The 27,337-nt window shown below is 37.8% G+C and overlaps 1 protein-coding gene across 1 annotated transcript in view; it reads left to right on the forward strand.

Moving 5' to 3' along the window:
- Window positions 1-3,633: 3,633 nt before the first annotated feature.
- The window catches only part of LOC139739042 (pecanex-like protein 1), a 136,182-nt gene continuing 112,478 nt past the window's right edge, over window positions 3,634-27,337 (forward strand). Inside the window, exons 1-2 of the mRNA XM_071649658.1 lie at window positions 3,634-3,928; window positions 21,864-22,129. Of these exons, the coding sequence (XP_071505759.1) occupies window positions 3,776-3,928; window positions 21,864-22,129 (419 nt within the window). The 5' untranslated portion in view covers window positions 3,634-3,775. The remainder of the gene's footprint in view (window positions 3,929-21,863; window positions 22,130-27,337) is intronic.

Here is a 27,337-nt window from a genome sequence, read left to right on the forward strand (position 1 = left end):
AGAAGGAGAAGAATATATTATATTATTATACATACAGTATATTATTTGACTTGATTGTCTCTGCTCTCCTGTGTTTTGTTTTGTTTTAACAATTTTGACAAAATGTCGTAAGAATGTATTATAAGGACATCAGTTATTACATGATATTTCCCCTACTTTTATTTCCAAATTAGCATCATACCCTTATTGATAATGCCTATACAGATAACGCACAGTGAACAACTTCAAGTCTTTCTTCATTTTCAATTATAAGCAGAAAATAACATGGTATTATCTTTGGGTTCAGTGTCGAGTCTTCATTTTTTTCAGTGGGATTGCTTTGAAATTATTTCAATGCATGCACAGAGCCTCCTTGGGTTGTTGTTTTTTGTCTATCTGTTACTAAACTAATAATGTAGGCCTAAAATGATAATATTTCTAAAAAGTATATAATTTTCCTAGCCTTTATACCATACCAATTAATTAGATAAAACAAAATAATGAGACGACACCAAGGAAGGTTGAAGGAGTAAAGCCTAAAATTCAAGTTTGTCTTTTGTTTTCACCACAAGTTAGCAATGAACTTTCAATAATGTTTCAAACATATGGCGACATGAAATCATGGAAAACATACCTTTATTGAATCAAACTACCCGGCACAAACGTCAGCTGGTGAAATGCATCGGTCTCGCAGGTTTTTTCTTCTCCAACCTCTCTATAATGTTCCACAACTTTTCGATGGATGCCAAAGGAATAGCAGGATGACGATAGCGGCTGCGGCCGATGTCCCAGGGGAACAAAATCTCTCTCTTCCAGTTGAGAATGAGTGCATCAAAGCCTGCTCAATGTATGATGTGTTAACGCGGAAAGATGGTGGTCTAATATAGCAAACATCGGCACACAGCCTGGCGCGGAGCAATAGTAAGCCAACTTCGAATGAAAATTTCCAAAATTATTGCTGGTACGTTTATGTCAAACTTTGATAGATCACGCCGATTCTTATAGTCAATTATTCACTGAAAGTTTGAGGTTGACACTAATGTATTGACAGAGTATAGCCATACGGTTACTGACGGTGTAGAAAATGACCTTGCCATCACGCTGGAGCATCTGTTAGCGTCAGATAGTGAGTTTTTCTTTGGCTGAATCTTTAAATTGACATTTTTTTCAAATACTTCACATAATTCGCAAGGGGGAAAACACACGAAAGCGCCATTTTATACAGACGCGTGAGCATGTCTTAAGTGAATTGCTGGAAGATGAAAAAATAGTTCACTTTTAAAAGACTTAAATCAGCCTAACAGAACTGTAGACGTTTCGTTAAAACAGCCGTAGAACATAACAACCGTAGAATTTAAAACTTCACGTGTTGGCACGAATCGATGATATTGGTCACAACCCAAACCCCAGAGAAAGTGCTGACATAACTGCCTTATAGTTGTTGGTTTTTTTCAAAGTCTTCATTCATTCAATTTTTTCATGCTATAAGTCTAAAGAATGTGACTTAAGATTGGGAGCGGATAAGCACAAACACTCAGTTTTCAAACCGTCAAAATCAAAAATTTAAATGGTACTTCCTTCTTCATGGTCACACAGGTAGATATGAACACAAAAATGAAATCACTTTATCTGGATAACTCAATGATATTATCATAACACCATGTATTGCTCATTTAACAAGCGTAGCTTGTTGATGGCAATTTTATACAGCTGCATGTCATTTGTATTTCATTATGATTTACACAGACAAAGCAAAACAGTGGTTATGTGTTGTTTCTTCATCAAACTGACAGACAAACAACAAGATATATTTTAGGCTTAGTGTCATACCTGTATATGTTTGTTTTTTTATAAAGTATTTCTGAAATTATTCATCTTCTAAACTTACGTTTAAGAAAAAATGGACACCGTTGATTTTCTAAGTGTTCTACATTTTAGTAGTAGTAGTAGTAGTAGTAGTAGTAATAGCAATAATAATGATAATAATAGTAATAATAATAATGATGACGATGATAATAATAATAATGATAATAATAGTAATAATAATAGTAATAATAATAATAATAATAATAAAATGTTTGAAAACCTATTACATCTTAAACAAAGTAATTTTAAAGGCTTTTCAGATCTTGGATGATTTGTCAACACCAGACAATGTAATGTTAAGAGGTTTGAATACAATTTGATAACAATGCGTAGCATAAAATAGAATGCATAATAAGTCAGTGATGTTGTGATGATGTGATCATTTTATTTCATTTCATTTCATTCCATTCCATTCCATGAGAATGTCCTTCACCCTTTACGAAAGCCTGAAACATCTTTTCCGTGATACACCAATAAAGTTTCGGCGTTTTGTTCTCAACTATATACCTCCCCGTTTGTATGCAGAATGTCTTTCACATTTTGTCTATTTCGTGAGATGTAGTCAGTCTTTTGCTTATCAAGGAAAGGATTACAGTCTTCTATGTCGAATTTGTGGAGGAGTCCACATAGCTAGCTACGAATATTGTTAGTGATGTATTCCATTTTTTCTCTTTTGTTTTCCAATAGTTTTTGTTGCTTTTTTAAAAGTGTGTGTGTGTGTGTGTGTGTGGGGGGGGGGGTATAGGGATAGGGGTATGCACTTGGTGGTGTGTTTAGAAAAGCGAAAGCTCCAACCCATGCTCCAACATTCCAACAGTGTCCAAACTGCAAAGGAACGTCAAACGTCGCGAGCACACACTATAGCTCACTCATCAATAGAGGGAGACATTACGAATCTGCTGCAAAGGATCAGTTGATGTCAATGACTGAACGAAAATATGAAGTGTCGCGTGTTGTGGGTGTGTAGGTCTTGGGGGCCGTAAAATCCTAAGTTCACCTGATCTCAGGGACAATATTTTGTGCGATCATCAGTCATCAGATGTTAGAGACTATTTCACTAAGCCATTCGGGAACAACATCTTGTGCCCATACCTTGCGACGTTCAACATTTAACAATACCATTGTTCAACAATTATCTTTCATAACAAGATCTGAATCTGCTCCCAAAATATCAGAAGGAGCGTTTGTTTGTTTGTTAGTGTTTGTTTTTCAGTGTGATTTGTGTGTGCATGCGTGTGTCATGTCACTGATCTGTATGATGTGTGTGTGTGTGGGGGGGGGGTAGGGGTGGGGGTCAAGGGTAAAAGGGTCAATGGTCAATTGTAATAGGACCATTTGTTCTCCTATTAGTATTATCACTTCCCTTTTAGGCAGGGTCCCCTTTTCCCGCAATATGATATGGTTATCTTCTGGAGTAGGCTAGGTGCCCCCCAAATCTCATGAAACGATGTGTTGATTTGATCTTTGACATTCTGGTAAAATGCGAGGGAGCAGAGTAACTTTGAAGGCCATTTACTATAATAGATAACCTAAAAATATGGTGCAACTTGCTCAAGAACCATGCATGCTATATGTAGCACACATACACGCTGACGCGTCGTCAGAAACTGTGCTTAGTAGCACAGAATTATTTTAGCATTTACTTCTAGCACCTTTTTGACACTGGCATGAATGGCGCTCCGTGACCCCATCTAGCATGACGTAGTCTGTGCACGTACGTAGAGTACGTACATGATATCCGGATATTGGCCGTGTGTAAAATTGCTGTGGATATTATAATACAGACACATTAGTCACGATTTCTGAATGAACTGGCCGTGCGGAAGAACGAATTTGCATGCAAGAAATAACTGCTCTGTACGGATAAAGATTCAGGTTTCGAGTTCAAATCCCCGTTGCAACGAGTCAGCATGCGGGGTTATGTGAAAATATGGGTTCACATACTCTAGAAGTGATTCGGCAGGGACTGTGGGGCTCAATAACAGGAGGCTGGTATTTTGATCCTCACCAAGGCATATTCTGCAACACATTGCATCTGTATTTGTGGATAATATTGCTGTGCCTGCCACTCACTTTGTATCTGGTAAGATCATCATTTATAGCCTAATGATTTTTTATCTTTGTTTCATTTGTTTTCTTTATCATGTATCGTCTGTCCTGTAAATATCTTTGGTCATTGAGTTAAGAGCATAAGACTGCACAAAACCTCAAAGGTTGCAACGTCCTTGTTAAACACTTGAACATTTTCCTGCTGCTTACCTTAGACACACAGTTGGCAGATGTCCAAAAAAGGCATCTGAGACTGAGTAATATGGTACGAGAAGTAGAATCTGAACAAGGATTTATCTACAATGTCTAATGCTGGTCAGCGATAGTCACATGTGAGATGTAGTTTACAGAGCAGTTCTGAAGAGCTGTCACTTTTTCTGATATAATGTCGTCATACAAATGGAATATTTTGTTAATACCAGATAGTCCATGATATTTGTGCTCTCCTGACATGAACTCGCCCGACAATAACATTAACAACGACAAATGTTTAAAAGTACATTCTGTGTAAATTTTACGTACCTGCATGCTACACCTCGCACCATACCAGTGCGCTACTATACCACATGTTGCTTGGTGGCCTGTAATCCATTATTATTGAAAGAAGAAGAAATATTTTGTCGATACGTTTTTGTTAAATCATGAAATATGCAGGATAGAGGACTCTACCCCTCCACAATGTTACTTTTTAGACAAGTAGGTTAGTTGTAGAACCTCTATCTAAGTTATGTCACTCGAAAGTAAAATTGTTCTTGCCCACACAAAAATAGATGATAATTCTGTTTCGGTATCCATCATTTAATACTGACCTGTTCATATTTTTCTTTAAAGTTAGATGTAAACACAAACTTGATCAGATTAATCCTAACTAGGAAGTATGATGATACAGTTTACAGATGCTGCTTTGTCAGTAATAGAAAAAAAATCCCTTTGACTTCCTCATTTCTCATCTATAGTTTATTATTAATGCCAAATTATCTGTGAAGTCTAAAAAAGTTGTGATTAGTTGCATAATGAAAATTTCACTCAAGTGAGAGAATATTTTGCTCATGCAATGTAGATAGAAGCCACAGAGAAATGAATGAACAGCAGTGAAAAAATTGGTCAAAATTGGATCAAAATTAAGAAAGGAATGAAATTGTAAAGTTTCACTAAATTTTGCTGCGATACAATTCTAGAACAGTCATATGTTCAAATGAGTGAGCTGATGATGCCACCCCCTCACATTTTATCACACAGCTTGTTCAGAAAATGATGAAAATTCATGAATCTTTCTGCTCCAAAAGTGTAAAACAAATTGTTATTCCTGATTGAATAACTTCAATGATTAAGTCAGATATGTCAGGATTTGAGACTGGGGCATAATTGCATTTGAACAAAAAACTGGAAATATCAAAATTGTATTTTATGTACAAACTACATGGCAAGATGTGAGGGAATGACATTACACTTTATCATTTAGTGATCTTGAATTCTGTAATCTCATTGGTTAATCAACCACTTAATATATCCCGTATTACGTGGATATGACGTCATGATACTGTATTACACAGCCAGCTGCGCGTGTACCAAAGACGCTTATAGGAAAGTGCGCGCTAATCCTGTACAAAACAAATGGACAGCGCGCGGTCCTCAAGCGTATTGCGCACATAACCTGAGACCACTAGACGCTTGATAAACAACAGCAACTTATATCTGGCTACTGCACTGCATGTATGGCGTGTACGTTTACGTATTTGTATGCGCGCATCGCATGCAGTAATCAGCTCGCAAGACGTAGGCCTAAAGTCAACATGGTCATGGCTGACAGCCGGCGATTTCAACATCATTCACGAGGGGAAATCAGCGAGAAGAAGGTTAGCACTTACACTAAAAGATAAAATCGTTACCCCCTGCTTGTTCTTACGAAATATGGGAAATATCTACGGTCTGGTGCCATATTCCATGAGGCCTTCGGCCTCATGGAATATGGCACCAGACCGTAGATATTTGCCCGTATTTCATGAACAAGCAGGGGATAACTAATAGTACATCAGCTCAGTCATTCAATGTCATTCAAATTCATGATTTAATACAAGTTGGAATAATATTTTATGCAATGTTAACACAGTTTGGTATAGCTAAAGTGTAGGTACACAGTAATGCTTGTAGTGCCCAACTTATACACAAAAAGCAAACTTTGTTCCATCTTTACTTGCTGTTAAATTACACATTATATTTCATTTTAAGCATGATACATAAGTAAAGAATGTTTTGCATTGTACATGCTGACACCTGATACTCCAGTGATGAGTGTCAATAATGTGCGTGATTAGTTTCGCATCTCATGTAAGATTAAAACAACAAAACTGATGACAGTTTTAGTTTGTTTTTATCTGAGAATCTGATCAAAGACTGAACTCTGACATATTTTTGTGACATTTGACCAATAGAGAACCAGCTGAATATTCTTGGAGAAACATTGTAGTTGTTGCAACTGGATCAGAATCCAGTCTAACCATTCAAAGAGTGAAATAAGGATCAAAACACTCAGTTTCATTTAAACACACACACACACACAAATGGAAAATGAGAAATATAGGCACCAATTGGAATAGTTCCAGACGATAGTACATGTGTTGCTTTCTGATGGTCGTTTTGACAAGAGAGAGAGAGACTAAAAAGAAAAGAAAAAGTTTGGTAATTAAAAAATACAGTTTATTTCAGGCTGACTGAATGAGTACCAAAAAAAAAAAACAAGCAACTCCCTCAAACAATACATGTTTCTTGCTTCCTTATGTAAATATTGGTAAGTGAGGACAACATACAAGTGGTATCAGAAATACGACATCTAGATCTATTTGTTTTATGCTCATGGTACAATGTTCATAAACTGCATATAAAATCTCTCAAAAATATGGATTTTGCAAATATTTGTCCATTGCACCTGCCAAATAGTGCTTTGTCTGTACAGCTTGTTGAAACTTATCAGCACTGTAAAAGAAAACAAAATATATGTCATGTTTTTGACCTTGGTGCTTCGGTATACTGTAGTAGTACAAACCTTTGCTACATAAGGTTTGTTTGTGTACAGTATATGTATGTCTGCCATGCTGTTGGGCATTTCAACCAAGGCCAGAGGCGCTGTTGTTCCTTTACAATAGGCATAAGGCAAAAATTGGAAAGGGCTCCTTTTTTAGAGCCGGATATCAGTATGACCACTGGAGAGCTCTACTGAGAAGCCTGCCCATTGTCTAGGATTTGGGCCCAGCCAAAAAAAAAATTCAATGTGGAACTAGAGGAGACCCAGAAAATATGATTTGTGTTCGTGTACATGTAGGTTGGTACAATTTAGTAAAAGCACAAAGAGGTGGGGTTTGGCAGGTTTGGCAAGTGAGCAATATCTAGAGTACCCATGAAACATGCAAAACAGTGCATTTCCCCCAAAAACATCACATCTGTAATATCACACACACCTCTTGATACAGTGGCAGCATGGCTGTTGAACTGCAGTGCTATAGTCACTTGTAGTTCACATTACGATGTTGCTGTTTAACTGTAGCTGTAGTTCAAATACAAATTATACAAATTGCTGTACAAACTCTGTTAGTTGCTCTGACATGGCAAACATTGAAGAGTTGTACTTTGCTCTGCTCATAAACCAAAGAGAAATTATAAAGGTTGTATACAGAATACTATTAAATGTACTAAACAACAAAAGAAATGAATGAATCAAGCTTATCAATCCATGAAATAACACTGTTAAACCTTTTTCTTATAGAACATCCCTAGAGAAGTGGGGTTATGTACAGTGGGCCTGATATGTAAAATACTTGCATTGCCAGGAAAATAATTCTAGAAAGAAGGCTGCTAACATTTGACCTGAATGTTGACTATTAAAAATATGTGTAATGATAGTTGATATGCTGAGAATTACTGTCTAAATTGTCTAATGTACCCATTTGATTGTTTTAAAAGAAGGTCAATCAAATATTACATGTCTGGATATGTTTCTATAGTATCCAGATTTTCAGTTATGAATGATTTTGTCACTCTTCTGAAATATTTTCTGGTATTGTGTGCCTTTCAGTATACTGGCAGTTTTGTTTTTTCTCTCTTTATTTATGATTTTAATTTACAATGATAATACTGATAATTACACTATTACCACTACTACCAATGATAGGATTGTGATGATAATAAACTTACAGTTGCAGCAACAGAATATCACAACAGTACTGCTTTCATTATTGTATTCTTTTCTTTTAACTAGTATTATCTTTTGTTATCATAGTCCATTGATAGCAAAATCAACAATCAGATAATCAGATGAAACAATATTACCTGTGAAGATTGGATAGACTTTATATTACACTATGCATTCTCTTTATTCTGCCCTGAGTGATATTTGTTTGTGGCCCCTTTCTGTCTTTTTTTCAAAATATGGGAGTTTTTTGACAGGTTTGTTCAAAGTAGTCATCATCAGACATGATCACCTTAAAAAGGAGATCTTCAGTTAAAAATGCTTTGCTTCAATGACGGTAGTAAGCGATTGTCCTGTTGTTATTTTTATTTTCAGCTTTGGAGCAAATGAGACACTATGCCTTTTGAAGCAAGAGAAACTAAAAACATGTTGCAGATGATTAAGATACATAATGCTGAAACCAAACTTGACAAAAGAAAGGAAGAGCACCTGACATTGAAAATGATATCACATCAACAGAGCCAGTACTGTTTATGCCATATATAAATATTTAGCGAGTCTAAATTTTCACGAATCGGGACTTCCGGACGATTTCGCAAGTGGTTAAATTGGCAATTGTGGAGTATTGTATACTGAACGGAGAAGTATATATGTCTGCATCACATCCATATTTGGATCAGAGTCATTATTTTTGCATGTGTAATTGTCTTTAATTTCATGAATACTGTAGCAACTGACTCGCGAAAGTGTTTCATGAAAATAAAATCTCACAAAATATTCGGCGTATACAGTATTTGGGAGCTTGCTGGCAGTGCATGTTCATATGAAGTCTACACTGTAAATGATTTCAGGATGAGATTTATAATTAATACACTGTAGAACTGTGTCGCGGCAAATGTATTGTGAGGATTGTTCATGCATATAAATTAGAGACCAAATTGAATTTTATGTTTTTTTGTGCAGAGAGCAAGCTGACCTTTTCATGAAACTTCAGATCTCAATCACTTTTGAATGACTGAGATTGAAATATATCTTTCTTAATGCAATGTTGTTCAAAATAAGAAGGGAGATATTCTGCATGAGACATACAATGTATGCAGCTGATTATCATACTCATAAGAAACAATTCATGATTGCTTTACTGAAGAAGGAATGCTTTCATGTCAGTGCAGATTCAATCATATTTCACTGAATGTGAATAAAATAGCCATTGTAGTGCTACGTGAATAGACTGATTATTGATACGTCATGATTGCCACAATCAGAGCATTGCAACAACAAAGCGAGAAATAAATCTGCCTTTTTGGATTAGTCGAAATGTCAAGGGGGAGGGGGAGTGAGAGATAGTCGAAGCTTAACTCATTCATTGCCGGGCCAAATAGAGATCACCGAGGCAGCCCTTCTGGTTCCTTGACTCATCTGAGAAATGCCAGCAACCACAGTGGCAGCAGCTGAATCTGGGCTAATCACAGGCTTACACCCTCTGCAATACGCCTCACGCTGTACATCCTGTGGAATCCGCTTAGCCCCCACGCCGCTGGCGCTGCGTTAAATCCAGCATGGGGCTTGAATGTGAACCCATGCCGCTGAGTAAGTCTCGGCGCGTTGTAACGTGAGCGCTGCATTGCCGCTGGACCAGTGGGGAATTCCTTCTTGTTCTTTGTTCTGGGGCTTGCTTAAATGGTGTAGTTTTTTGTTGTTGTTGTTGTTATTGTTGTTTTTTTTTTTGCTGTGTTTTTCATTCAACATTAGAAATAAATGAATCTATCATTCACACAGGGAAAGAACCTGTTAGAAGAAATATGTACAAAAATCACTTTAATTGTAGATTTGTAAAATCAGAGACATTAGTGAAAAGAATTGTTTCTACACACAGCCTGACACTCCATTGGTTTTGATAGATCTGCAATGCGATCATGAGCCTAGTGCATTTTTCAGAAGGAATATCAGTCCTTTTGATATTGAAGATTTTCTACAGTGTGCATGTTATTTCTGGCAAAACTACTAACCCTACATTATGAGCCCCTCAACCCCACCAAACCTCCCCCTCCCCCCCCCAAAAAAAAAAAAATGCTCACACACACGCTCACACACACACACATACACACACACAACTTCATGGAGCCTGAAAATGGATTATTTCCATATCATACATATCCTTTGATCAGCTTACAGGATTTTTGTCTGCACATGTTCAGCAGTAATTGTAACAATAAGATCTCATTTGCAAGGGTAATGAGGATTACAGGACACTTGTACTAGGTACAGATTAGTGAAAATACCATCAGTTCATGTCTGTAATTTGACATTTTCTGTGAAAATTAAGCTTTCCTGTCTTGGCATAGGGAAGAGTATGGTAGGCCCCCAGACAAATATTCAATGAGAGGAAATTTCATATTCATACAAACAGATTGTATGTGTACATGATAAAAGTACAATCATGAGCAAAGAGATCAGTATGTACAGTCAATGTTCTTTTCCCAAATGGGATGAAATTCTGAGGCAAAAGGTTGGGTTTATTAGCAACCCAAGTGTGTTCATGATTTACATTGCAGCATACAATTTAGAGGGTCTCAATCTCTTTGTTTTGTTTGTTTTGCTGCCCAAGGAATAACATTTTCAGTCTTGTTTTTGGTTGTTGCTACCATCATCTTAAAATTATGGAACTCTAATGCAAATGCAATGCGTCCCTTTTACAACCCTGAAAATTAGAATTAAATTTACAAGCTGGTATACTCTAGAGGTAGGCAATTCAATTTTTTTTTCTCAGAATAATTAAACTGGAAACTCATTTATGATGAGGGGAGAAAGTTGGTGTACGTATTGATTTCCACTGTTCCATTGAATTTATTTGTACCCTGAAATGAATTTGAACTGTTCGGTACAAAAGGGTAGTAAGCTTTTGAGTGATATGAGGTATTGTTAAAAATCTCCGTTGTGTATTACCATAAGATTTTATCTATGATGTTGGGATACATTATTCTTCAACCATGCAAAATTTTGTGATGTTTGCAAAAAGGATACAACTCTTCAGATTAACCTGATTAGTAATTTGTGTGTTCAGATAAACATAATCAAGGTGTAGTCAGGGTCTACAATGTACATTGAGTGGTTTTTTTTTTGTTTTTTGTTTTTTGTTTAGCCTGTTTAAGATTGATGGCACAAATAATCCAAGAATTTCTCACTTTATGTCAACATACTGCTCATGTTCTTACAGCAACATTGTGTCTATATGTTTAACAGTAGTGCTTTTTTCTCAAGTACGTCATGAACATGGCACAACTTTTGTAATCAATCATCATCGTATTCCCTGTGTGTATACACTATTATCACAGTAGATCAATGTCAAAGCACTGGTACAGTATGTTTACTGTATGACAATCACTATTGTGCAATATTTGTATTGCTCTGTGGAATGACTAAGCATTTTGGTCCTCAACAACAATACTATATGTATTGTCATGTTCAGGTCAATAGTAAAGTGCAGTTTCCAAAAAGAGTAGAAGAGAAAAAATGATGTTCATATTAAAGTCTGGCATGTCAAATTTAGCATCAGAAGTATCATTGTCACATCTAAGAGAGGCATCCATTAAAGGGAACGCAAACCCAAAGAGTAATGTGGATTGAGTAAAGCAGCAACAAAAGTAGAAGACATCAGTGAAAGTTTGAAGAAAATCGGACAATTGATGCAAAAGTTATTAATTTTTTAAGTTTTGGTGTTGGAACCGCTGGATGAGGAGACTACTAGAGGTTATGACGTATGAGTGGACAACACTATAAAGAAAATATAAAGAATATTCCACAAAAATTTATTTTTCATGAAAATTACAAATTTCATCAACTTGATACTGACATATGTTAAGGGTAGCAATTATACCCCCTACTTTCTGAAAGCGGTTAGTCAAGTGCTCTTTCATAATGCTAGAAAAGTGAATTTTTGTTGAATTTTCTTTATATTTTCCTTGTATTGTTGTCCACTCATACGTCATAACCTCTAGTAGTCTCCTCATCCAGCAGTTCCAACACCAAAACTTTAAAAATTCATAACTTTTGCATCGATTGTCCGATTTTCCTCAAACTTTCACTGATGTGTTCTACTAATGTGGCTGCTTTCACTCATTCCACATTGCTCTTTGGGTTTGCTTTCCCTTTAAAGTCAGCAGTTCAGAAGGTATATTTCAAAGTGGTAGGCCATAAGAATTTCATGGGTTGCTGCATACAATGCACACTGTTGATTTCACAATCGAAACAATGCAGTGGAAGTAAGTACAATAGAATAGAAACCCATCACAACAATCAGAATCACTATCTAAATTGTTAAATGCCATCAAAACAATTTACTTCCTGAAATATTCAGATTTTAGGTGTGAAGTGTACAATGTGCATTACTCGTTGATGTCGACAAATTTCTGCCTCTAGTAAAGAAATGTTACTTCATAATGATAAGTATTAATTCAAATTCAGAAATTCAAATAAGAAATCCATTTAAATCAGAAATGAATGAAAACAAACCCAAAACAACTTCCTCCCCAAACTCCAAAGTATGGAATTCTGTTCTTAGAAGTGTTAGCTGTATAAGTCTACCAAATTAAAGTCAAAGAGTGGTAGTGTGCCAAAAAGTAATGAGAACATGTGTACAGATTGTACGAGTTAATGATTTGTATACCACGATACTGTAAAAGTCAAAATTTTCATGGTGTGAAAATTTTCATGCGACATGAAACCAACATAAAAATGAAAGTGTGTGAATATTCTAGCTTAGAGTAATGTGTAATGATATTTCATCTATTCAGATCCCACGGAATTAAAAACACGCAAAATCAATACACCCAAATGAGTGTGAAAAATTAATGCAAAGTTTTCTGCTTTTACACTACTGTAAGTGCCATTTCTTTTGTGAATTAGGACTTAAATCTAAAAGATGAGTTTGTGAATGTAAACCACAGTGATGGAATTAGAAAGAATCATTTCCCTTTTCTAGAGAAGTTAGCGATTCCCCATCTTGAAGACAGTATGGACAATGCATTTTGCATTACAGGAGTCATCTCAAGCTGCTAATTATGCAAATATTGTCGACTCGCGAAATTTGCATTACATAAAGCATGGCCTAAATATGTACCACTTACATACAATAATTTCAGCACAAAAGCTTTGAATCTGCACTGCCCGGTCATCAATATTCACCTGTTGTACATAGTCTGCAAATTATTCAATATAAAGGACTACATAAGAAGAGGATGGAAGAAGATGAAAAAGGAGAAGAAAAGGAGGAGGAAGAAGGAGAAAAAAAAAGAAGAGGAGAAATATATATATTTTTTTACCATACATGTAACTGTATATTTGCAGATATAGTCTTAATGGAAATAATTTGATGGATGGATGCAGATAATAGAAATACAGTGTAGATCTACTGCATGATAACTCAGCTGTGTGGGTGGTTTACATTTCTGGAGCAAAATCTGAGATGATTTTAGAATGCATCGCTTGATAACCTAGCCACTTTTCTTGCGTGGAATGCCAGTTTGAGTGCATAATGCTCATCATAACTAGAGGCTACTCGCAAGGTGCTCCGTGTGGGGAAAGTCACTGCCCTGTGTAAACATTTGAAGTGGTGTGATGGGCAAGCTAATTCGGCATGCGATACACCAAAGTCCGCCCAAAGGCCGTTGTCTGTCTGATCGCACATTCGCTGCAGGGTTATGGCTCTGATGGGACTGTCTGTTCTATAAATAGAAGTCACAATTAACACGTTGGGAAACACCATGGGCCTGCAGCAAGAAAAGCTGGGCAGCTTTGCACCATGTGCAAAGCTAGTTCTTGGGACATCTCTTGCTGCCCCCACCCCTCTCTGTCCAAGCCTATTGTACATTGTACCCCTCCCCCAGGCCCATTCCAAGTCTATATTGTAGCAGCGTGAATATGGAGAGATTTCTGGAAAATCAAAGGGAAATGTATATATGGCAATGTGCAATTATTAACCTAAATACATGTAGCAGAGTTCTGGGCATTTTACCTGTCACCTAGCTTGCTTTCCTTGAGGTATATGTGACCCGCTACAACAAAAGGATCCGAAAGTCGGGGGAGGTTGATTTTCTGAAAGTGACATGACTTATTTCCTTACTCTTCAGCTTTAATTTCATATATAGTGTGACTCATAAAAGTAGTCGGTTGAGGAAATATTGATGATTTTATAGAGCATGTCGAGTAGTCTAAGAAATCAGCGTTTTGAGAAAACTGCCTTCAAAGTTTTCCTTCCAACGCAATCGTGATCAAGGCGAGGTAAGACAATTTTCACCTTGTGACAGTAGAAGGTATGTTCCTAGCAACCTTTGCGATGTTCATTCAAGCTTGTGCCAGCGGTCTATGCACGACCAATCAGTAAACAGGATGCCACGCATTGACCAATAAGGTCACTCCCTTGTTGTTAAGGGCAGAGTCTATCTGCGGTGCTCAATCCAAATCTTCCGACACATTTTCTGTTCTGTTGAAATTTGGAAAATCATGGCCCTGAAAAGCACTAATTTCTTGCCTTTCCTTTGATCATTTGGCTTCGAAATTTCGGCAGATGATAGACGAAACATTACACTACAAAATCATGCCAAAATCAGAAATTTGATGGTTTTGACCAGTTTTGATGATCTGACTTCAAACTCGATTTTCTTGCCTCAGCCGTCAGCGACTTTCAGATCCTTTTGCCATAGCAGGTCACATGTTTCTATATGATTGTATCAAAAGAGAATGAAATCTGTATATTAAAAGCCCATCGCGAACTACATGATCAGACCAGCCGCATGATACCGCGCACTATACGATCAGATTACACAGCTAGGCTTACAACCGTTCTGGCTTCAGTGCAGCCATACCAAAGAGTATAGAAGCGCACGCATTGTGCACTTCGTGTGCTTGCATTTTACTGTATCTTGATTGGCGGAAAGCCCACGACTGATTGTGAAAATTTGACGTGTCAAATCTCTACAACTGACATTAAGACAACTGACAACTGACATTAAGACAACTGACAACTGACATTAGTAAAGAGAGAGTCAAGCGCCTCACAGCTGCTTGATTACCTCTCTCCAACTCTTTGCTATTCCTTGCTGGTAACTGCAGATTATTCTCATTCATGTTATTATCAGAGTGCTTGGGAGTTATCACTGACACTACTGGACAAATTTTGAACTGCAATTCTGCTTCATTATCCTCATGATTGGTAAACTCTGTTTTTGGATTTATCTGATATTCTTGTGCTGCTCAAACTCCATTACATGGGCAAGACCCAGCTACAGCAGCATGATTCCTGAGCAGCAACACCTTATACAAAGGTCCTATTGTGATTGAGCAGAGCCTCTGGAGGGACAATGTCTTCTATTCTGGTGTGGCTTATTGTTGTCCTGACCATCCTCTGCAACTCTGGCCAGGCAGACAAAGAAGTAAGCCTAATAACACCTGAGTCTACTAAGCAACTGGAATGGCATTTTAAATGTCCCATTGTCAAAGTGAAGTTCATAGGGAAGGCAGTACTTTACTACAGTAATGCAGACTCCACATTTAACATTGTACAGTGTGGTGATGTGCAGCAAAACCCAGGGCCTCTTCTACAGCATGGTACTTCCAATGCTAACCATGATGCCACTGCAGCTTCATCCCGAACAACCCAGAATACAGCAAGGAAGAGAATTCAGTATGATAGGTCTGAACTCCTTGCCATCAACCATGTTCACCGACGTGTCAGTCCTTCAGTGTGGTCGACTATCAATGAACTCGAGATATCTTCCAAACAGCCAACAAAGAGGGGAAGAAAAGGTGGCAAGAAGCGCTCAACTTCCAGGCCCCATGCTGCTTTATGCCCCGAAGAAGGAGGTCTGTCATCAATATGTCGTTTCGCTCTCTGGAATGCACGGTCCATAACATCAAAAACACCGGTAATCTGTGAGTTCATAATCAATCACCATATTAATATTCTAGCATTGACTGAGACTTGGCTGTCGGGTGATGTGAGAGATGATCGAGCTATTGCTGATCTAACTAGCTGCCTCAAGAATTACGATTTCCATCACGCTCCTCGCAAGAGTCGCTTGGGTGGAGGTGTGGGAGTATGCATTGAGAAAGTTTTCAATGTTCACAAGTACGACACAAGACAGTTTACATCATTTGAGTATATTGATCTTCTACTTAGTGCAAAAGAAAAATCATCATTTCGCCTCATGGTGGTCTATCGTCCTCAAAGAACTGAAGCTGGCCGGTCAACTACGCAGGTTTTCTTTGATGAGTTTTCCTCATTTCTTGAACAGATTGCTGTGTATCCAAATCAGCTAATGCTGGCAGGTGATTTCAATTTCCATGTAGATAATCCTTCAGATAGAGATGCATCCTGTTTTCTGGAGATGATCAACTCTGTGAACCTAAAACAGCATGTCACTATACCAACTCACCTCAGGGGGCACACATTGGACCTCCTCCTGACTCGTATGTCTGATAACCTTGTCTCTGAATTGGACTCCACATACTACCTTCCCTCTGACCATTGTGCCCTAATGTGCTCTCTGATGATTGATAAGCCAAAGCAACAGAGGACAGAAGTTACGTTTAGGAAACTTCATAAGATCAATCTTGATGTGTTCCGAGAGGATGTCAGGAGCTCTATGTTATACGCATCTGTCCCTAATGATCTGGAACAACTGGTACAGCTATACAACTCAGTCCTGTCTGAATTACTGGAAGAGCATGCGCCACTGGTTACTCGCTTGATTTTCCCTCGCCCCCATGCTCCATGGTTCAACGAAGACCTTCATAAGCTGAAACAAGATCTCAGACGCCTTGAACGTAGATGGCGGTCAACCAAGTTGGAGGTACACCATCAAATCTTCAGGAAAGCTTGTTGTCACTATAAGAAAGCACTCACGACAAGAAAGAGAGAATATCATCAAGGACAGTTTGAGGACTGTAGCTCTCGTGAGTTGTTCCGGAAATTTGAAAGGATGTTTAAGCCTAACCCTTCCTTAATTTTACCTAGTGTTGATTCTGTGGCATTACCTGAATATTTTCAGAATTTTTTCGTTGATAAGGTTAGACAAATATCTGATAGTTTGTGTAGCATGAGTACAGATCCCACACCAGCTCCAGACCAGATTTGCAAGAACGTGAATTTCTCTAAGTTCGAAAGAATGAAGATTTATGAAGTAGAGGAAATTATCAAGAAGTCGAGTGCTGCAACATGTAAACTTGATCCAATGCCAACTTGTTTTGTAAAGAAGTGTGTTGTAGAACTTGCTCCATATATCACATGCGTCGTAAATAGATCATTTGAAGAGGGTACATTTCCTAAAAGTCTGAAGGATGTCATTGTTTTTCCCCTCATGAAAGGGTCAAGGTTGGATCCCGAGCAGTTGAAGAATTATCGACCAGTTGCTAATCTTTCATTTCTTGGAAAGATTATAGAGAGAGCTGCAGTTCGGCAGATTCAGCATTATCTTTCTGATAGCAATTTACACTCACCCCTGCAGTCTGCGTACAGACCATTCCACAGTTGTGAAACAGCATTACTTAAAGTGTCAAATGATATTAATCTTTCTCTAGACCATGGCAATGAAACCATACTTGTTCTGCTTGATTTTTCATCGGCATTCGACACCATCAGGCATGATGTTTTACTGCACAGGCTGCAACACAAGTTTGGTATCACATCTCTTGCTTATAAATGGTTTGAATCATACTTGAAGCAGAGAAGGCAGACAGTTGTAATAGAGAAGTTAGAATCATCTGCTCATGTATTAGATATCGGTGTCCCCCAGGGCTCTGTGGTTGGCCCAGTGTTGTTTACCATGTATTCTTCTCCTTTACACGATATTATCATGTCCAACCGAATGTCAGGGATGTGTTATGCTGATGACACTCAGATATACATTTCATTTCAACCTTGTAACATGCAGGATGCAATCTCTCGAGTAGAATGTTGTATCAGAGAGATTAAACTATGGTCAATCCAAAATGGTCTTAAACTGAATGATGAAAAAACTGAGATCTTACACCTTACATCTCGATTTCGCAGAAGAATGGAACTTCCTGCTATAAAGATTGACAGTACTTCCATTGTACCTGGTAAAACAGCCAAAAACCTTGGTGTGATATTCGATCAGAATATGGTCATGGACAAATTTGTTTCAGAGAAATGTAAATCAGCATCCTTCGCTTTATATAAGCTTGGAAAAGTTCGTCAGTTTTTGGATGTTAAGACCACTAAGAAGCTTGTTCAGGCTTTTGTTATATGTCATTTAGACTATTGTAACAGTTTGTTGTATAATATCTCTGACTCACAGTTACATAAACTCCAGGCAATTCATAACGCAGCTGCAAGATTGATCACCCGCACAAAGAAGAATTCTCACATAACCCCCATTTTGAAACAGCTCCATTGGCTTCCTGTTCAGTCACGTATAGTTTTCAAGATACTGTTACTGACTTATCAGTGCCGCCAATCAATGGCACCAGAATATCTCAGTAAGTTCTTGGTCAGGTACGCTCCCTCTCGTAATTTAAGATCAACTCAGAAAAATTTTCTCCAATGTCCTATTATTACGACAAAGTTTTATGGTGAGCGATCTTTTGCCCATGCTGCTCCCACACTGTGGAACGCTGTTCCGTGTTATATAAAAGAAGCTCCCACAGTGTTAAAGTTTAAAACTGCTCTCAAGACATTTCTGTTCAAAAAGTATTATGAATGAGTTTGGTTCTGCATTTATGGTACACATATTGTACACTGCATTTCTTCTTTCTACTTCATCCCTCTCCTTAAAGCGCATAGAGACACCACGGTAGTGATATGCGCTATATAAGCACTGTGTTATATATATATATATAAGACCCAGCCAAACTGGCAAGGCTGATGACATGACACTTCTGGGGCCCGTTGCATAAAAGTTACAATTATGGTAACTTTGCCATCCAATGGTACCTTCCATGGAATTCTTGATTTTGATTGGCTGTTGAGTATTGTTACCATGGTAGTTACCATTGGATGGCAAAGTTACCATACTTGTAACTTTTATGCAACAGGCCCCTGGTCTTAAGACCTACAACTGGTGAATCATGGCAAAGTTGTGTGGTGTGTGTTGGCCTTAGTTTTAAATGTACTCTCCGCTTAATTGCATTGGGTTGGGGAGAAGAGATTTCACCCAGTTAATCAGAGTACTTGATAAAGAGGTGAATTTTTTTTTTTTGTCACATTATCACATGAAAAAGTAGTTATTCAAATCCTGTCCCATTTAGCTGGAATACCCCCATTACCTGGTACCTCATTACAGTACGTACAGTGGAGACTACTCTCATTTGTTTGTTTTTTTGTTTGTTTTTCTTTTTGTTGTACCCCAGCCCACACAAACTGTGTATAAGGGGGTATATATGTAGAAATAACTGGTCGGTCAATCAGGCTGTCGGTTAGTTGGTTTGTTACTTAATCCCAAAATGTTGTCTTTCAAAGTCATAGAAATTGCAATTTTGGAGTGATTGGCTTGAAATATGGCATACATAGAATTGTTTTATGTGCATCAATGTCAGGCAATGCATTGCCATGGTAATTACTTTTTTTTAGATGAAATTACAAAGAAATGAAACATTTTTTTTTCTTTTGCAAAACGATCTAACTCTTTCTTGTCAAGTTGAGATACATATTATGTACATGTATTTTCGATTAAGCTGCAGAAATGAATGAAAATAAATATGGGATAATATCTTTAGTCATTACCTCAAGAATATTCCTTGTAATGTTACAAGTGAGGTACAGTGTAATACTGGAAAGGAAATTACTCAGTTTTCTATGATACTGCCATTTCATACACAATAATTTACAATGATCAAGTTTTCCCCTGCAATATGGTACTTCTGGTGAAGTTGGGCCTAACAAAAATTCTTACCCATTGACATCAATTTTCAGAGGGAATTTAAACTTGATTATTCCTTTCCACAGTGAGTGCTGTTTGGCTGGGGTACCAATCACATCCAGTGACAGTTCAAGTTGTGAGTGAAATGTCCCAATCTGACAAAAAAAAAAAATAATATTATAATTATTCTGTCTGCCGTAATCTGAAACCTGAGCAAATGATAAACTTGGTGCCCTGCTTGAGTAACATGAAGCCAAAATGATCTTAACAATTATGTTGATCTTTTATGAATGGCACTGTCTGTGAAAATTATTAGTTGAGATCTCTCAAAAAAAAAAGAAAGAAAGAAGAAAGAAATGAAATACCAAGCTTGCACGCATCTAAAAGTTGAATTATTTATGCTGTGACAGAAAGCCACATGGTTGTGACATCATGAAGACTGAAAGAGAATGTCCCAACCAACACTGCTATTTTCCCTAGAATGCACCGATTCACCATACTTCTGTAGAAATGTTGGGGAGGGGAAGGGGTAAAGATGGGTGCCCCTCAATTATTAATTGCTTCCCAGATGCCTCCCTGTGAAATTTCAGGCCCCCTATGCCACTCTGCACAAAACAACAAAAACTAAAGGCATTTTACTTTCAGTTGTATGTCCCTCCCTTCCCCTCCCCCCCCCAAAAAAAAAAAGAAAAAAAAAAGAGAGAAAAAAAATCACAACTGCTGGTGTGCATACATCAGAATATACTGTCTCGACATGGTGCAGAGATTGAATATGCACACTGGGTATTAGACGTTTGTAGACACCACTAAATAGCTTGATGCATAAATGCTGTAGCAGCCTGCCACATCAAGAGAACACATTAGGTTTATATTCTCACTGCCAGTTACAATCAGAGACTCCAACTCTCCCGTTTTCGACGGGAGATCTCCCGCCGAAAGCCCATTTTTGCAAAATCTCCCGTTCTCCCGTTTGAGATTTGATTTCTCCCGCCCTGGCTCTGTGTCTCCCGGTGGAAAGGATTTTTTACTTATTGCTATCGTATGTTGAAAAAAATAAGCCTTAGATAGCACCAGAGAACATCTAGAACCCTGAACTTCGCGCTTCGCACACATCAACTTGGAGTCTCCCGTTTGCTAGGGGTTTCGGGCGGGAGAATCTCCAGATCAGAAGGTGCTTGGGGTTGGAGTCTCTGTACAATTACCAATGAATTATGAGCTGACAGACGTATTGTGTACACCACATTCCTATCACATATTGTACAATCGTAGATTTGACTAAATTTGTATGTCATCAGAATGCAGACGCATACAGCCATTGACTTCTTTCGGTTTTCCAGCCATTCACAAATATTATCTGAGGGGGTTATGGATCCGTATTGATTGAGCAGGGGCGGGGGCCCACTGGAAATGAGGAAGTGCCTGTTATTAGAAAGTATGGATTTAGCGCTGGGTTCATCTCATTTGCGCTTGACCTTGTGGAGTACGGTTTCATGAAGACTGATTCGTTTATATGTGTGTATGTGTAATGAGAAAAATTAAGAAATTAAATGTATAATGCAGCGTTGCCAGAGTAGATATTATCATGATGATGATGATAATCATTTTGTTGTCATTGATATTGATCGTGATATTGATAATAGTGATAACTCTGTGCTATAGTAATAATGAAAGCAATGATGACAAGACTATTAATGAAATTTATCGCTTATGTTAGTTATAGTGTAAATATTAGACTAATTTGAATTTATGGACTTGAAAGCAGCAATGATATGCAGCTGTGAAAGGAGTATAATTCTAAAGTTAACTTGTTTTACTTTTAGGTACAGTTTCTTTACGTTATGAAGTTGGATAAATTTTCTGTTCTGTACCTTAAAATGACTTGTTCATTCCCCCCCCCCCCCTTTCCCCAGGCTTTCGCCCCAACTCTAGCAGTATGGATTGTCTACGGCATCCTCGTCGCCATCCTCTTCAGCGCGGTCAAGGTCGTCAGCTACCGCATGCACCTCATGTTCGACGTCGGCGAGCCGGAGGGCAGCGGCCAGGACGAGAACGGGAACCAGAAGGGGGCCAAGAAGGGGGAGGGCGAGGAGGCGGAGTCTAGCTCCCAGAGCCGAGACTTGGAGAAGGGGACAAGCAGCACCCTCAGCGCTCAGGGTCACAGCTCCTCCAGAATAGGGTGAGTTCAAAAGTTTTGTGAGGTTGTTTTCTTCTTCTTCTTTGTAATGTTGCGAATTTTGACTCCTCGCAAAATTCGCGAAAATTTTAAGCACATGAAAATTTCTGGTTTCACAGTATGCCATATTTGAATCTGTCCAAGAAGTTAAAAATATCCTGTTTAAATTCCATTTCTTCAAGAGGAGAATAGTAAAAATGGGGGATATAACTTCAGAAAATATGTACAGGAAATGATCAGAGATTCTTGTGTAGAGATTACATGTATTGTAACTATTACCAGCATGCTTGCCTACAATTGTAGTTCAAGGATCGTTTCAAAGAAACTGTTCGAGCTCACAGTCTGTTTGATCTGTTGGCTAAATCGTTTCCATCCATCAAGTGGAAGGAAACGATCCACTTTTCTTTTAATGTTGTTCAAATGGCCAGACATTTGAATTGCCACACAGCCCAACCTCTGCCAAAGTATCCGTACAATGTTGTCTGATTACTGGCTGTGACGTAATTTTTCTGACACGTCCAGCATTTGGTTTGATGCCAAATCTGGACTCCTTCCTTGCCAACTCTGTGATTGACTGATGTCGTGTTTTAAGTTGAAGTTGTCCAAAAAATATTCTCAATTTAGAAAAAGAAGCAACAGAGAATTTGGCTTTACTCTTTAATACTCAAGGCAAATCAAGTTATTAAAGCAGCCTTTTTTCTAAATTGAGCATATCAAATAGTCTGGCATATGGATTGGTAATTAATTTTTACTGGATATGGGAGGATTCGGCTTAAATAGAGTATGAGTTCTGGGCCACAGACCAAACCAAGAAACATGTGGAGTTTTCAATAAAGGAATTCATTACATGAAACTGGAATTTAACTTGCTTTAATTTTGTCACATCTAAATCTCATGGAATTACATGAAGAAAAAAAAATTGTTCTGAAAGTTGTCATCGTCAGCTTTTCTTTGTATGCCAAATCTGTTTCCTATCGAGATTCTGATATGGAACAAGTAATTTTTCATAAAACAATTGCAACATTGTGATATCCATGCTGAATTGTTATAGAAAGCTACTGTATGAATGTTTGTTGTTGAAGCTTCCTAATCCCAAAAGTGGCTGCCTAGTGTGAGCAATTACTTCACAAAGGGGGACTTTTGTTTTACATGCAGTATACGCGCCCAGGTGGTCAACAATTTGAAATTTGTAATTGGATTTTGTATTATCAATTCAAATTTATATGTTGGTGTGATTAGATTGAGAGTCATAATCATAGGGTTACATAAGGTTCGTATCATTCATGATAGGAGATATGGAGGTTGTAAGATTCTCTTTACTTTTTTTCTTCACTGTCCTTCCAAGAGGAAATGAAATTTTATGGAAAATATTACTTCAGAAGGCAAAAATCCTGTGAGAGAGTTCCAGCACTGATGGCCCAGAATGGATATGTAGCAGTTGGACTAAGAGAATGCAGCAATATTAGTAGTTCTAACACATCAGTAAAAGTTTGAGGAAAATCAGACAATCTGTTGAAAAGTTATACATTTTGAAGTTTCAGTGCCGCCATCGCTGGATGAGAAGACTACAAATGTACTACAGCTTGTGGTTTCACATGCGTAGGATGGTATAGAATATAAAGAAAGTTCAAAATATTTTCACTTTGCTCCCATAATAAAAGAGCACTTGATTTGCCTCTTTCAGAAGACGGGGAAGGATATTACCCATAACATATGTCAGTAATGTGTACTTTTTGAAAAAAACAAAGAATTTTGTGAAATTCATATATTTTCCTTATGTGGTTTTATGCATGTGACATCATACACTGTAGTAGTCTTCTCATCCAGAAGTGACTTCAAAGAAACTTTAAAAATCCATAACTTTTGAACAGTTTGTCTGATTTTCCTCAAACATTCAGTAATGTGCTCTACTAATATTACTGCCTCCTCTCAATCCACATGTACATGAAAGTGAATCTGTATTTTTGGAGCAGGAGGTATTTTTATTACCCTCTTGATTTTCTGGTTTGCCCTACCAAAATTTTTTTTTATAGATTTTGTTTTGTCCATGGCCCTAGAAAAGCTGCGTGCAGCCTGTTGAATATGCCTGCAAATTTGTGATGATATTTTGGAGTCTCTATGTCGATCACGGGAGGTCGGAAGGAACATGAGGAATGTACCCTCATGTTTTACGCCTTTACATGACTCTTATGTCTTATATGATTCTTACTTCCTTTTGCAGGGTTGAGTGGGAAAAGGAGATCATGTATTAAAGGGATCGTACAGTTTTGGTTGAGACCTAATTTCAGGTTTGTAACATTTTTTGGTGAGAAAATGAGAAACCTCTTATGAAATATGAAAAAGCATGTAATTCTATGAGGAATTCAACGTTTATTTGATGAAAATTGGTTTTGAAATGGCTGAGATATCCAAAAAAGAGCGATTCTAATAAAGTGTGGGACCCACACTTTATTACTATCGCTTAAATGTTTTACTTTGTTTTTGGATGTTTCAGTCATTCCAAACCCGATTTTCATCAACTAAACTTTAAATTCCTCTTAAAATGGTATGCTCTGTACTATATCATTAGTGTTTTCTTGGTATCTCTCAAAGAGTTAAAAGCCAAATTCTCATCTCCACCAATACTGTACTATCCCTTTAAAGAACTTATGTAATACCCTGTATGTGTATATTGCACTGATCTGTAGTATCAAGGGTGTATTTTTGAGAAAGGGCACTTTGAAGATTAAAAGTGGATGGGGGAGGGAGGGTAAAAAAGGATTTTGAGTGTATGATGTGATCTTGAATAATGCTGTAGAAATAGCCCCCATTAGCTTAAACATTTTGATTCAGTTTTTCTTCATGGCTCCAAAAGCTGCCAAGGAGATACAGTAATAAACAAAAGGGCATTTTATATAACAGTTCTGGTTACTGTTACGTCATTGAAACTGGGAAGAGGCTTTCTTAGCAGCAGCGAGTCTGAGGGTTACTGATATTATCTAACTGATAGTTTGCAAAATGAAAAGCGATGGAATCATTTGGCAAGTGCAGTTTTCCAAGAATCGCAGTAGGATTCACTTTGTGCTTGACTTTCTGGTCACTAATGATCTGTTGGAGCCAGTTGGCTCTTCTAAATTATGTAGGAAGTTATTTGCACTGTGTGGACTGACTGGATCTCATTGCATACGACATGTGTGTAGCGAGCTGCAGACACATGTCTCCATGAAATTCTTGATACTGTGTTCTTGGAATGTGTACATTTACTGGGTACCAGAATTTTGCCCTAGTGTATAGATGTGTGGTATAATTATATACATTTGTAACTTGTGTGAAGCATTATACACCGTTGTACTTTTATAGCCGTGTGTTTCTTCATGAATGTCTCTGCCTGTGTGTACACATTGTGTCTTCGTATGTTTGGATGAGTTTTGGATATAAAACTGCTCAAATTGTTTGCTCCACTTGAAACTGCATAGTGTAATAGTTTTACCTCTTCCACAAAAACACTAGCCTGAACATTTTTGTTCTTTGTATGAAAACTAATTAAATGTGAGCTACAAGGTAGCCTTGAATTGATCTTCAAGATTCGTGTGTAACTCATGGGTCTGCATAGTATGTTTGTCTCGACATTGTTCTCATGAAATTAACATTGCATGACACATGTGAGCAGTATTTCACATACAGTATAAATAGCACAATGTCCTTAAACTGTGCCAGTATATATTGCGCAGACATGCCTTTTCAGATCCCAAGTGTGCTCAGTCACTCTAAGAAAATGTAGGCCCCAGTGTAAAACATTGTACATACCTCCGTATATTTTCGTCTGTTATGGAAGTCATTCAATGTTTATTGGGGATTGCCTTTACTGGGCTTGTAGTGTAGGGATCCTAAATGATACTGGGGACCCATAGTCTTGAGTGAGCCAGGCGGATAAATTGGAAAGTGCATCTGTGCTGGGTCCCGCCAATTGAGAGGACAGATGTCTCGAAGAGGTTAATGGATTAAATCTTCTGTCCATCCCCTTTGGAGGAAAGACACGGGATAGGAAAGAGTGTATCCATACTAACAAATGCCAAACAGTATAGAGAGAATGACAGGATACACACGGTGTACATGCATGTTGTTGTACAAATGTTACAATATATGCCATGCTTGTTTAATACTTGTTGTTTATCAACTTACTTTATTTGCTTCTTATTGCATCTAAATTATTAAATATGTCCACATTTCTGATATAACAAACTGATTATTAAATACTAGCATATTTTTTTTTTCAGTTGTTGGTTGCCAAATATTTGCATAATCAATTAATTTTGTAGGGAAGATACTGAAATGATATCTGTATAAAATGCAAGGAAGGTGGGAAATTATGGAATTATACTGTCTTTTGCTTGAAATTCATTGTGAGAAGATTATACGATACAATGACTTTATTGCAAGGAAGGAAAATAGCAGCTCACATATTGAAAGAATTCTACACGTCATTGTGTTTGTGATAACATGGATGACTGCATGAACCCATCGATGCCGACTGCACGTACAATGTGTGTAGTTTGTAATTGGTGAGAAAGTAAGGATGTTTTTTTTTTTGAAAAAGAGAATGATGTTGACTTTCAGAGCAATCCGTCATCACTCACGTACACCTGTTACCACCCCGTGCAACGACATCCACGTGTACGACTGCTAAACTTGTAGCCTAATTACGCGCTCGTTAAAAAGTGTAAATGGACGGTCCATGTCGTCGCCAGGCGAGAGCAGCCGGCAGGGGTTGTATTGAGTCACTGCGGCTATCAGGCAGTCCAATGATTCATCGGCTGCGATGTACATGTCTCATGGTTGATTGACAGCGAACGGCGATAAAATGCACTTTCATAAACACATATTTCCCAACTGTGTCATGACCAGGCCATGGCTTGTGTACTGTGCATTGTGTCCATAAATGTGCATTTTGGTGGTGGTTAGGGGGTTAAAGAAGAAATGACTGTAGTAGACAATGACAGATGATGTGAAATTCCTGCCGATGGAAACTTATCCATTCCAGAATTGCTGTGCTGTCTTTGGTATACAGTGAAACCATCAATAAAGCTGGAAACAACTGACAGCTAATATATATTCACTTTTGTGTGTGTATGATGTGTATATAATGCAATTCATATTCCATTTATTTTGCTAGGACTAGATAAAGTACATCAAGCTGTTGATACAGTGTATTAGGAGTGGCCAATCTGCATG

The sequence above is a fragment of the Diadema antillarum genome, unplaced genomic scaffold (assembly GCF_040938485.1).
Source record: "Diadema antillarum isolate AM-2024a unplaced genomic scaffold, OU_Dant_1.0 scf00000029, whole genome shotgun sequence".
NCBI classification, from domain to species: Eukaryota; Metazoa; Echinodermata; class Echinoidea; order Diadematoida; family Diadematidae; genus Diadema; species Diadema antillarum.